A 13,402-nucleotide genomic window follows, 5' to 3' on the forward strand; every position below is an offset into this window, starting at 1 on the left:
GGGGAGACTGTCCAGAAGTAATCTTCTGGTATATTATACCAGGCTTCTTTTAGCACTTACTAGAGCTCTTCTTTAGATTGTCTTATTTTTTTTCTCTGTTCAGATGATCCTATACTGCCCTCTATAATATTCAGGTCTGGGCTCTGTGTAGGCCAGTCCCTGACTGTCAGTATTTTATCAGCTGTTTTTCTCTCTAAATTTGATTCCACTGCATTAGCAGTGTGCTTGGGATCGTTATCATGCTGAAAAAAAGGGAAATTTATTCTTACCTGATAAATTTGTTTCTTTTACGATACGATGAGTCCACGGATTTCATCCTTACTTGTGGGATATCACCTCCTGGTCAGCAGGAGGAGGCAAAGAGCTCCACAGCAGAGCTGAATAAATAGCTCCTCCCTTCCCTCCCAACCCAGTCATTCGACCGAAGTTAGGAAGAGAAAGGAAAAGCCAAGGAGCAGAGGTGACTGAAGTTTTACCCAAAATAAAGGCCTATCACATAAAAACAGGGAGGGCCGTGAACTCATCGTATCGTAAAAGAAACAAATTTATCAGGTAAGAATAAATTTCCCTTTTCTTTTACAAGATACGATGAGTCCACGGATTTCATCCTTACTTGTGGGATACAATACCAAAGCAATAGAACACGGATGAAACGGGAGGGACAAGACAGGGCACCTAAACGGAAGGCACCACTGCTCGAAGAACTTTCCTCCAAAAAACAGCCTCGGATGAGGCAAAAGTATCAAATTTGTAAAATTTCGAAAAAGTGTGAAGAGAAGACCAAGTCGCAGCTTTGCAAATCTGTTCCACAGAAGCATCATGTTTAAATGCCCATGAGGAAGCCACAGCCCTAGTGGAATGAGCCGTAATGCGTACAGGAGGCTGCTGTCCAGCAGTCTCATATGCAAGGTGAATGATACTCTTCAGCCAAAACGAAAGAGAGGTAGCCGTAGCATTCTGACCCCTGCGCTTCCCAGAGAAAACAACAAACAGGGAAGAAGATTGACGAAACTCTTTAGTTGCCTGTAAGTAAAACTTCAAGGCACGGACTACGTCCAAATTATGTAACAGCCGCTCCTTCTTAGGACACAAGGAAGGAACAACAATTTCCTGATTAATATTTTTGTTTGAAACAACCTTAGGAAGAAAACCAGGTTTGGTAAGCAAAACTACCTTATCTGCATGGAAAATAAGATAAGGAGAATCACATTGTAATGCTGAAAGCTCAGAAACTCTGCGAGCAGAAGAAATAGCAACTAAAAATAAAACCTTCCAAGATAACAACTTAATATCTATGGAATGCATAGGTTCAAACGGAACCCCTTGAAGGACATTAAGAACTAAATTCAAACTCCAAGGAGGAGCAATTGGTCTAAACACAGGCCTGATTCTAGTCAGAGCCTGACAAAAGGATTGAACATCTGGAACATCTGCCAGACGCTTGTGTAGCAAAATAGACAAAGCAGAAATCTGTCCCTTTAAGGAACTTGCTGATAACCCTTTCTCCAATCCTTCTTGGAGAAAAAATAAAATCCTAGGAATCCTAACCCTACTCCATGAGTAGTCCTTGGATTCGCACCAATAAAGATATTTACACCATATCTTATGATAAATTTTTCTAGTAACAGGCTTGCGTGCCTGAATCAAGGTATCAATGACCTAATCACAGAACCCTCGCTTAGATAAAATCAAGCGTTCAATCTCCAAGCAGTCAGCTGCAGAGAAATTAGAGTTGGATGATGGAAAGGTCCCTGAATGAGAAGGTCCTGCCTCAATGGAAGCTTCCACGTTGGCAGAGATGACATGTCCACCAGATCGGCATACCACGTCCTGCGAGGCCACGCAGGAGCGATGAGGATCACCGAAGCCCTCTCCTGTTTGACTCGAGCAATCACCCGGGGAAGGAGAGCAAATGGCGGGAACACATAAGCTAGGTTGAACGACCAAGGCACTGCCAAGGCATCTATCAGTTCGGCCTGAGGATCCCTGGACCTGGATCCGTATCTCGGAAGCTTGGCATTCTGACGAGACGCCATAAGATCCAGCTCCGGCCTGCAACATCTGAGAATCAGGTTGGCAAATACCTCCGGATGGAGTTCCCATTCCCCCGGATGAAACGTTTGTCTGCTCAAAAAATCCGCCTCCCAGTTGTCCACTCCTGGGATGTAGATTGCCTACAGATAACAAGAGTGAGCTTCCGCCCACTGAATTATCTTGGATACTTCTGTCATCGCTAAGGAACTCCTTGTTCCTCCCTGTTGATTGATGTAAGCCACAGTCGTGATGTTGTCCGACTGGAATCTGATGAATCTGGTCGAAGCCAACTGAGGCCAAGCCTGAAGCGCATTGAATATTGCTCTCAACTCCAGAATATTGATGGGAAGTAGAGACTCTGACCGAGTCCACACATCCTGAGCCTTCAGGGAGTTCCAGACTGCACCCCATCCTAACAGGCTGGCGTCCGTTGTCACTATCACCCATGAGGGTCTGCGGAAGCACGTCCCTTGGGACAGATGATCCGGCGACAACCACCAAAGAAGAGAGTCCCTTGTTTCCTGATCCAGATCTATTTGAGGAGACAAATTTGCATAATCTCCATTCCATTGTCTGAGCATGCTCAGTTGTAGAGGTCTGAGAGGAAAACAAGCAAACGGAATGATGTCCATTGCTGCTACCATCAATCCAATTGCCTCCATTGCACTGAGCCACTGACGGCCGAGGATTGGACTGAAGGATCGGCATGTATTCAGAATCTTTAACTTTCTGACTTCCGTCAAACAGATTTTCATGGACAGAGAGTCGATTAGAGTTCCCAGGAAAGGAACTCTTGTCTGTGGAATTAGTGAATTCTTTTCTAGATTCACCTTCCACCCGTGAGTCCTTAGAAAGGACAGAACAATGTCGGTATGAGACTTTGTTAGCTGATAAGACGACGCCTGGATCAGAATATCGTCCAGATAAGGCGCCACTGCAATGCCCCGCGGCCTGAGAACCGCTAGCAGAGACCCCAGAACCTTTGTGAAAATTCTGGGTGCCGTGGCCAGACCGAAAGGAAGGGCCACGAACTGAAAATGTTTGTCCAGAAAGGCAAACCTCAGGAACTTGTGATGATCTCTGTGGATAGGAATACGAAGATATGCATCCTTTAAATCCACGGTAATCATATATTGACCCTCCTGGATCAATGGAAGAATTGTCCGAATAGTCTCCATCTTGAAGGATGGAACTCTGAGAAACTTTGAGATCTAACATGGGTCGGAACGTTCCCTCTTTTTTGGGAACCACAAAGAGATTTGAGTAAAACCCCTGCCCCTGTTCCTGAATTGGAACGGGACATATTACTCCCATGAGGGAGAGATCTTCTACACAGCGTAAGAACGCCTCTCTTTTTATCTGGTCGACAGACAATCGTGAAAGAAGAAACCTTCCTCTGGGGAAGGCATTTTTGAACTCCAACTGATACCCTTGAGACACGATATCTAGTGTCCAGGGATCCTGAACGTCTCTGACCCAAGCCTGGACAAAGAGAGAAAGTCTGCTCCCGACTAGATCCGGTCCCGGATCGGGGGCCGCCCCTTCATGCTGTTTTCGTAGCAGCAGCAGCAGCAGCAGCAGCAGCAGGCTTCTTGGGTTGTTTACCCTTGTTCCAAGCCTGGTTAGGTCTCCAGGTGGGCTTGGTTTGAGAAAAATTCCCTTCCTGTTTAGCGGAAGAGGAAGAGGGAATTCCCTTGAAATTTCGAAAGGAACGAAAATTACTCTGTCGTCCCTTTGCTTAGATGTCTTATCTTGAGGGAGGAGACGACCCTTACCTCCTGTAATGTCAGAAATTATCTCCTTCAAGTCAGGCCCGAACAGGGTCTTTCCCTTGAAAGGTATAGCCAAGAGCTTAGATTTAGAGGAAACATCCGCAGACCAAGATTTTAGCCATAAGGCCCTTCGTGCTAAGATGGAGAATCCTGAATTCTTAGCCGCCAATTGGTGATCTGAAAGGAAGCATCCGTAATAAAAGAATTAGCCAGCTTAAGAGCCTTAATTCTATCCTGTATTTCCTCTAAAGAAGTCTCAGTCTTGAGGGACTCTTCTAGAGCGTCAAACCAAAAGGCAGCCGCAGTTGTGACCGTCACAATGAAGGCCGTTGGTTGCAAAAGGAAACCTTGATGCACATAAAGTTTTTTGAGAAGACCCTCCGATTTCTTATCCATGGGGTCTTTGAAAGCACAACTGTCCTCCATAGGAATAGTCGTACGTTTAGCCAGAGTAGAGATAGCTTCCCTCCACCTTAGGGATCGTCTGCCAAGAATCCCGCATGGCATCAGCTATAGGGTACATCTTCTTAAACATAGGGGAAGGGGAGAAAGGGATACCCGGTCTTTCCCATTCCCTAGCAATAATTTCCAAAAACCTCTTAGGAACTGGAAAAACGTCAGAATAAGAAGGGACCTCTAAGTATTTGTCCATCTTACTCAATTTTTCTGGAGGGACCACAATAGTGTCACAGTCGTCCAGTCATCAAAACCTCCCATAGTAACAGGAGGTGTTCAAGCTTAAATCTGAAAGACATCACTTCCGAATCTGTCTGGGGTAATGCACTCCCTGAATCAGACAGTTCCCCCTCAGACAAAGCCTCCATTCCCCCTAATTCAGAGCCCTGAGAGGGTACGTCTGAGATCGCCATCAAGGCATCAGAAGTGGCAGGGACCACCTGGGTCTCTTTCCTACTGCGTTTACCTTGCAGCTGGTAACTTAGATAAAACTTCTGAAAGAGTGGATGACATAACTGCAGCCATATCCTGCAGAATGAATGAGGCAGACGCAGTTGAAGAACATGGCATCGCTTGTACAGAACCGCCATGTACCGGAGTCTAGTAAAACACATATCACTCCAGCACTACCCCCAGCATCAGCCACCTCTATAACCTAATAAAGATAATAGAGCCAAGCCCAATAATCCAGGTACATACCCACATAATGTCCCAGCGCTTCTAGGCTAATTCTAAATGCCAGAGTGTCTGGATATTAAGCAGTATGTCGGTTCTCCTTTTTCAAGCTAATGAGAACCTACATACTGTCTAAAGGAAGGCCTTATGCCCATAGTCAATATCAAAGGCAGAGTACAGTCGGATCTGAGATATGCTGCAGAGCCCCAGAGTAAAAGACTGCACTTACCTCCATGCTGAAGAACAGCATGATAATCTCACAGTGTCAAGAGGTCCACTCTTCCTCCTAAGGTCCTGTGAAGGCAGAAGGGCCTTAGTTAACATTCTGTAAGACCATACACAGAAGAGCAGCACAAGTATGGGAGGCGCAGTGAAGCTAAAACTCCACTAGTTCCCACAGCCTGAAAGGCTATCACTGCAGAGGCTGCCCTATAGTAAAATAGTACACTTTGGCACCATTTAAAAACAAAAAACTCTTGATTGAAGAATACAAACTAACACCTCACTTTACCTCTTCCTATCACTAACGCAGGCAAAGAGAATGACTGGGTTGGGAGGGAAGGGAGGGGCTATTTATGCAGCTCTGCTGTGGAGCTCTTTGCCTCCTCCTGCTGACCAGGAGGTGATATCCCACAAGGATGAGATCCGTGGACTTGTATCTTGTAAAAGAAATAAAACCATTCCAAATCAGGCGCTCTCCAGAGGGAATGGCATTATGCATTAAAACCTGTCTGTACTTTTCAGCATTCATAATCCTATCAATTTGGACAATATCGCCAACTCAAATGGCAGAAATGCAGCCCCAAACCAAGACAGACCCTCCATAATGTTTCACTGAAACAACTCTTCTTCTCACATATTATTGACGATTGGACCCAAAAATGTCCAACTTGGACTCGTCACTCCATAATACTCTTTTCCACTGATCTTCATTGCAATATTTGTGAGCTTTAGCATATCTTAGCCTTTTCACCCTGTTCCCCTTCCGAAAAAGTGGTTTCTTGGCTGCTACCCTTCCACAAGGACCATTCCTGATCAAGCTTCTTCAGACTATAGAAGATTCAGCTTGGCATCCCGGTGAAGCTGCCAGATGCTGAGCGAAGTCCTTGCTGGACTTTTTTCGATCTCTCAAAGAAGAAACTCTGAGAAACTCAGAAAAAAGTAGTTTGTTAGAAAGTCAAAGTAATAGTTATTGCATTTTTATTATGCATTTGTTGATTATATTGTATTTAATGGTCCATTAATCTTGTTTCACAAAAAAAATAAAAATAAATATGTTTGTTTCAAATACATGATAAAAAAAATCTTGTATTTTAGATAACTTGGTGGTGTTAATAGCCGATGTTCTATTACTATGGACAATTAACCTCAACGGTTTCCCTCCACTTGCTGAGTAGTCCTCATCCATTTACTTTGGCTCCTAGTATGTAATGGTTGTGGACAGCAGAAAAAAACAACACACAAAAATCAATAGAATTATAGTATATTAAAATGCTTGCGTATATTTTTTTATAATGTTTAAAGTCACTCCACAGGCCATAAGAAAAGCAGCCAATTACGTGTAAGCTGTATTCATGTATATATGACCAAATGCACACAGATAAAAGCTGTGCATATAGGGAAAGACAGAGGATGCCAAACCTAAGAACTGACTGTAAAAGGATGTATACAGTTTCAAACCCTGCTAGCACATTAATAATGGATAACACCGTGTGTGTATATAAGCAAACCCCTGAAGTGGACCACACTTTCAAACTGGAGTGGGTACCAATCCCAAGACACTTGCCAAACTCACAGGCCTGGGTACTCACCAGCACTCAGGCAGCTGTGTTTGCAATCAGTGACTTAGACAGTAAACCCCAGACCAGATGAGGTGCAAAGCACAATAGGAGAAATCATTCAAAAATATCAAACAACACACAGAATAGTCAACACTCATTTAAAGTGGAAAAATGATTAAACTTCCAATAAGAGCAAATTATTTACCTGCTGCAAATATCACAAGAAAATTCTCTCTTAACACTTTGTGAATTGGTGTAAACGTCAACTCTAGTAACATAGCTGTGTGCATCTGCTTTCTTTTTCTTTCTTTTCTTTCCCTCGCTGATGTTCGGTTTGTGATGGAAACGTTTTTGATGTCTGCTCATTTGGTAGCTGTTCTTAAATGTTTGATCACATAATGGACATGCACAAGATCTGTGCTTTTTGTGCCTTGCTTGGTGTGCCTTCAGCTGTGCTCTGGTTAAATTGAAGAAAAAAACAAAAAAATTATTAAATGGCTTATGCTAATGTTAAGGGGATAGGAAAGTCAAAGTTTAAAGTGAATGTAAATTTTGATGCTAAAGTGCCCAGTTTTAAAAAATTTGACTAAAAACAGGGGCACTTCAATTCATCAAAATTTACATTTTACTCCTGTTGTGAAAAAAAAAAAACTTACCTTTTAATCTTCACAGCAGCTCCAGCTTCCTCCACCCATTGCAAAGTCTCTTCCTGGGTCTAAAATGAGGAATCCGGCTTCCTCCAATCACAGGGTTGAATCAGACACTGATTCCCCCGGGGGGGGGGGGGGGGGGGGGGGGAGACGAGCTGTGATTGGAGGATGACCTATCCATCATTTCTGACATCAGAAATATCTTGCAACGACCGGAGGAAGCTGGAGCTGCTGTCAAGATTAAAAACAGAATTTATGCTTACCTGATAAATTACTTTCTCTTGTGGTGTATCCAGTCCACTGATTCATCCTTTACTTGTGGGATATTCTCCTTCCCTACAGGAAGTGGCAAAGAGAGCACACAGCAGAGCTGTCCATATAGCTCCCCCTCTAGCTCCACCCCCCAGTCAATCGACCGAAGGTTAGGAAGAAAAAGGAGAAACCATAGGGTGCAGTGGTGACTGTAGTTTAAACAAAAAAATCTACCTGACTTAATAGCCAGGTAAGCATAAATTCTGTTTTCTCTTGTAAGGTGTATCCAGTCCACGGATTCATCCTTTACTTGTGGGATACCAATACCAAAGCTTTAGGACACGGATGAAGGGAGGGAACAAGACAGGTACCTTAAACGGAAGGCACCACTGCTTGTAAAACCTTTCTCCCAAAAATAGCCTCCGAAGATGCAAAAGTATCGAATTTGTAAAATTTGGAAGAAGTATGCAGCGAAGACCAAGTCGCTGCCTTACAAATCTGTTCAACAGAAGGCTCATTTTTAAAAACCCATGTGGAAGCCACTGCTCTGGTAGAATGAGTAGTAATTGTTTTAGGAGGCTGCTGGCCAGCAGTCTCATAGGCCAAACGGATGATGCTTTTCAGCCAAAAGGAGAGAGAGGTAGCGGTCGCCTTCTGACCTCTCCTCTTACCAGAATAGATAACAAACAAAGAAGTTGTTTGCCTGAAATCCTTAGTTGCTTGTAAATAGAACTTTAAAGCACGAACCACATTAAGATTGTGTAACTGACGTTCCTTCTTCGACGAAGGATTAGGACACAGAGAAGGAAGAACAATTTCCTGGTTAATATTCTTATTAGACACAAACTTAGGAAGAAAACCGGGTTTGGTACGTAAAACCACCTTATCCGCATGGAACACCAGGTAAAAGCTTAATATCTATGGAATGTAAAGGTTCAAACGGAACCCCTTGCAGAACTGAAAGAACTAAATTCAGACTCCATGGCGGAGCCACAGGTCTATAAACAGGCTTGATTCTGACTAAAGCCTGACTAAACGTTTGAACATCTGGTACCTCTGCCAGATGTTTGTGAAAAAGAATAGACAAGGCAGATATCTGTCCTTTTAAAGGAACTAGCTGATAATCCTTTCTCCAATCCATCTTGGAGAAAAGACAAAATCCTGGGAATCCTAACCTTACTCCATGAGTAACCCTTGGATTCGCACCAAAAAAGATATTTTCGCCAAATCTTATGGTAGATTTTCCTGGCGACAGGCTTTCTAGCCTGAATCAGGGTATCGATAACCGACTCAGAGAAACCACGCTTTGATAGAATTAGGCGTTCAATCTCCAAGCAGTCAGGTGCAGAGAACTTAGATTTGGATGTTTGAAAGGACCCTGTATTAGAAGGTCCTGCCTCATTGGTAGTGTCCATGGTGGAACAGATGACATGTCCACCAGGTCTGCATACAAGGTCCTGCGTGGCCATGCAGGCGCTATTAGAATCACAGAAGCCCTCTCCTGCTTGATTCTGGCAGCCAGACGAGGGAGGAGAGGAAACGGTGGAAAAACATAGGCCAGATTGAAGGACCAAGGCGCTGCTAGAGTATCTATCAGCACTGCCTGGGGATCCCGGGATCTGGACCCGTAAAGAGGAAGCTTGGTGTTCTGACGGGACGCCATCAGATCTAATTCTGGATTGCCCCATAGCTGAGTCAGCTGGGCAAATACCTCCGGGTGGAGTTCCCACTCCCCTGGGTGAAAAGTCTGACGACTTAGAAAATCCGCCTCCCAGTTGTCTACTCCTGGGATGTGAATTGCTGAGAGATGGCAGGAGTGATCCTCCACACACCTGATTATTTTGGTTACTTCCGTCATTGCTAGGGAACTCCTTGTTCGCCCTTGATGATTGACGTAAGCTACAGTCGTGATGTTGTCCGACTGAAATCTAATGAATTTGGCCGCAGCAAGTTGAGGCCATGCCTGGAGAGCGTTTAATATCACCCTCAGTTCCAGAATGTTTATCGGGAGAAGAGCTTCTTCCTGAGACCATAAACCCTGAGCTTTCAGGGAGTCCCAGACTGCGCCCCAGCCCAACAGACTGGCGTCGGTCGTTTACAATGATCCACTCTGGTCTGCGGAAACACATTCCCTGCGACAGGTGATCCTGAGACAACCACCAGAGAAGAGAATCTCTGGTCCCCTGGTCCAACTGTATTTGAGGAGACAAATCTGCATAATCCCCATTCCACTGTTTGAGCATGCACAGCTGCAGTGGTCTGAGGTGTATCCGTGCAAAAGGGACTATGTCCATTGCCGCTACCATTAGTCCGATTGTCTCCATGCACTGAGCTACAGAAGGCCGAGGAATGGAATGAAGAGCTCGGCAAGTAGTTAAAAGTTTTACCTTTCTGACCTCCGTCAGAAATATTTTCATTTCTACCGAGTCTATTAGGATTCCAAGGAAGGGAACTCTTGTGAGAGGAGAAAGAAAACTCTTTATGATGTTCACTTTCCATCCGTGAGACCTCAGAAAGGTCAATACAATTTCCGTGTGAGACTAGGCTCTTTGGAAAGTCGACGCCTGAATTAAAATGTCGTCTAGATAAGGCGCCACTGCTATGCCCCGCGGTCTTAGAACCGCCAGGAGGGACCCTAGCACCTTTGTGAAAATTCTGGGAGCAGTGGCCAACCCGAAAGGAAGAGCCACAAACTGATAATGCTTTTCCAGAAAAGCGAACCTGAGAAACTGGTGATGATCTTTGTGGATAGGAATATATAGGTACGCATCCTTTAGATCCACGGTAGTCATATATTGACCCTCCTGGATCATAGGTAAGATTGTCCGAATGGTCTCCATCTTGAATGATGGGACTCTGAGGAATTTGTTTAGAATTTTGAGATCCAGGATTGGTCTGAAAGTTCCTTCTTTTTTGGGAACCACAAACAGGTTTGAGTAAAACCCCAGCCCTTGTTCCGCAATTGGAACTGGGTGGATCACTCCCATTGTATGTAGGTCTTCTACACAGCGTAAGAACGCCTCTTTCTTTGTCATGTCTGAAGACAGATGAGAAATATGGAATCTTCCCCTTGGAGGGGAGTCCTTGAATTCTAAAAGATATCCCTGGGATACAATCTCTAAGGCCCAGAGATCGTGTACGTCTCTTGCCCAGGCCTGAGCGAAGAGAGAGAGTCTGCCCCCTACTAGATCCGGTCCCGGATCGGGGGGCTACCCCTTCATGCTGTCTTAGAGGCAGCAGCAGGCTTCTTGGCCTGTTTACCCTTGTTCCAGCCCTGGTAAGGCTTCCAGGCTGCCCTGGGTTGTGAAGTGTTACCCTGTTGCTTTGCAGCAGGGGAGGATGAAGCAAGACTGCTCCTGAAATTCCGAAAGGAACGAAAATTATTTTGTTTGTTCTTCGTCTTGAAGGACTTGTCCTGGGGGAGAGCATGGCCTTTTTGCCCCAGTGATTTCTGAAATAATCTCTTTCAATTCAGGCCCGAAGAGGGTCTTTCCTTTGAAAGGGATGTTCAATAGTTTGGATTTTGACGACACATCGGCCGACCAGGACTTTAGCCATAATGCCCTGCACGCTAAAATGGCGAAACCTGAATTTTTTGCCGCTAACATTTTCTTAAAAACAGGAGGGGGAACGAAGGGAATACCTGGTCTATCCCACTCCCTAGTAACAATATCCGCAATCCTCTTAGGGACCGGGTAAACATCAGTGTAGACAGAAACTTCTAGGTACTTGTCCATTTTACACAATTTCTCTGGAACCACCATAGGGTCGCAGTCATCCAGAGTAACTAATACCTCCCTGAGCAATAAGCGGAGGTGTTCTAGTTTAAATTTAAAAGCCAATGTATTCGAGTCTGTCTGAGGAGCAACCTTTCCCGAATCGGAAATTTCTCCCTCAGACAGCACATCCCTCGCCCCCATTTCAGAGAGTTGTGAGTGTATATCGGATACGGCTACTAAAGCGTCAGAATGCTCAGAATCTGTTCTTAAAACAGAGCTATCGCACTTTGCAGGTAACACGGGCAGTTTAGATAAAAACACTGAGAGGGTATTATCCATGACTGCCTCCAAACCTTGTAAGGTAAAAGAGTTAGACGCACTGCTAGGCGTCGCTTGAGCGGGCGTAACTGGTTGTGACACTTGGGGAGAGGTTAACGGGCTAACCTCATTAACTTCTGTCTGAGAATCATCTTGGGCCACATTTTTAAGTGCAACAATATGTTCTTTAAAGTGTATAGACATATCAGTACAAGTGGGACACATTCTGAGAGGGGGTTTCACCATGGCTTCTAAACACATTGAACAAAGATTTTCCTTGGTGTCAGACATGTTTAACAGACTAGTAGTAAGGCAAACAGGCTTAGAAATCACTTTAAACAAGTAAAAACACACTTTGCAAAAAAACATTACTGTGCCTTTAAGAGATAAAAAGGCACACAATTTTTCCAAAACAGTGAAAAATGCAGCCAACTTTTCGAAATTTTTACAGTATGTGCCTAAAGCATTAGTAAGATTGCACAACTAGCAAAAAAAGTGATTAACCCCTTAATGCCCAAACCGGATCGATATTAAGCCAACAGACCGGTTAAAACAACTTCAGCACCTTGCCACAGCTCTGCTGTGGCCCTACCTGCCCTTAAGAGTCAGATTTGTGGGGAAAAAGCTTCTTATGGGTCCTCAAACTGTAGCAGGATCCTCCATGTGAAACAGCCTTGAAGTTCTAGTCACTAAAACTGCGCCCCTTTAGGCCCCTCCCACCTTACTCCGGTGCTATGAGGCCTAAAGAAACACTGCTAAGTGTATTATATAATAGCCATGTGGGTAACAACTACTGAAAGAAACCCAAAGGAACCTTCAAAGTGTCTCAAAAAACGATATTTATCAATAAAAAACGTTTGTCATTAAGTAGTGTCAACCAGCATAATTAGCCCTGTTATGTAAGCTAGCCATTCCATACTTAGTCTCTAAATACAGCTTACCCTTCCCTCATGGGGATCTTGTCAGTCTTTTCTAGCATTATCACAGTCTTGTCTAGAAATAAATGACTGAACATACCTTATTGCAGCCTGACCTGCAAACCGTTCCCCCAACTGAAGTTTTCTTGTACTCCTCAGTCCTTTGTGGGAACAGCAGTGGATTTTAGTTACAACATGCTAAAATCATCTTCCTCCCTGCAGAAATCTTCATCTGTTTTCTGCTAGAGAGTAAATAGTACAAACCGGTACCATTTAAAATAACAAACTTTTGCTTGTAGAAAATAAAAACTACAATTCTAACACCACATTCACTTTACACTTCCGATTGCTTAGAGCCGGCAAAGAGAATGACTGGGGGGGGTGGAGCTAGAGGGGGGAGCTATATGGACAGCTCTGCTGTGTGCTCTCTTTGCCACTTCCTGTAGGGAAGGAGAATATCCCACAAGTAAAGGATGAATCCGTGGACTGGATACACCTTACAAGAGAAAGGTAAGTTTTTTTCACAACAGGAGTGAAATGTAAATTGATGAATTAAAGTGCCCCTGTTTTTAATCAAATTTTTAAAAACCAGGCACTTAAACATCAAAATTTACATTCACTTTAAGTTTCATGATTCAGATAGAGCATGCAATTTTAAACTACTTCCCAATGTACTTTTTATAAACATTTGCTTCATTCTCTTGATATAGTGAAAAGTTGTGTAAAATGTTTATCTGAAGAATGTGATAGCTTAATTTCACTGTCCCTTTAAAGTGTCAAAAAATATGTTTTCCCCAAGAAGAAAAAAAGGTATTTCATTGTAAAAAT

General features: G+C 43.8%; 1 protein-coding gene across 2 annotated transcripts in view; it reads right to left on the reverse strand.

The window, feature by feature from the left end:
* Nucleotides 1-13,402, reverse strand: part of LOC128660719 (zinc finger protein 808) — a 218,183-nt gene that overhangs the window by 41,511 nt on the left and 163,270 nt on the right. For both annotated transcript variants that reach the window (XM_053714685.1, XM_053714684.1), the window contains exon 4: nt 6,924-7,175. In XM_053714685.1, coding sequence (XP_053570660.1) covers nt 6,924-7,175 — 252 coding nt within the window. The remainder of the gene's footprint in view (nt 1-6,923; nt 7,176-13,402) is intronic.

Source organism: Bombina bombina, chromosome 5 (genome assembly GCF_027579735.1).
Source record: "Bombina bombina isolate aBomBom1 chromosome 5, aBomBom1.pri, whole genome shotgun sequence".
Lineage (NCBI taxonomy): Eukaryota > Metazoa > Chordata > Amphibia > Anura > Bombinatoridae > Bombina > Bombina bombina.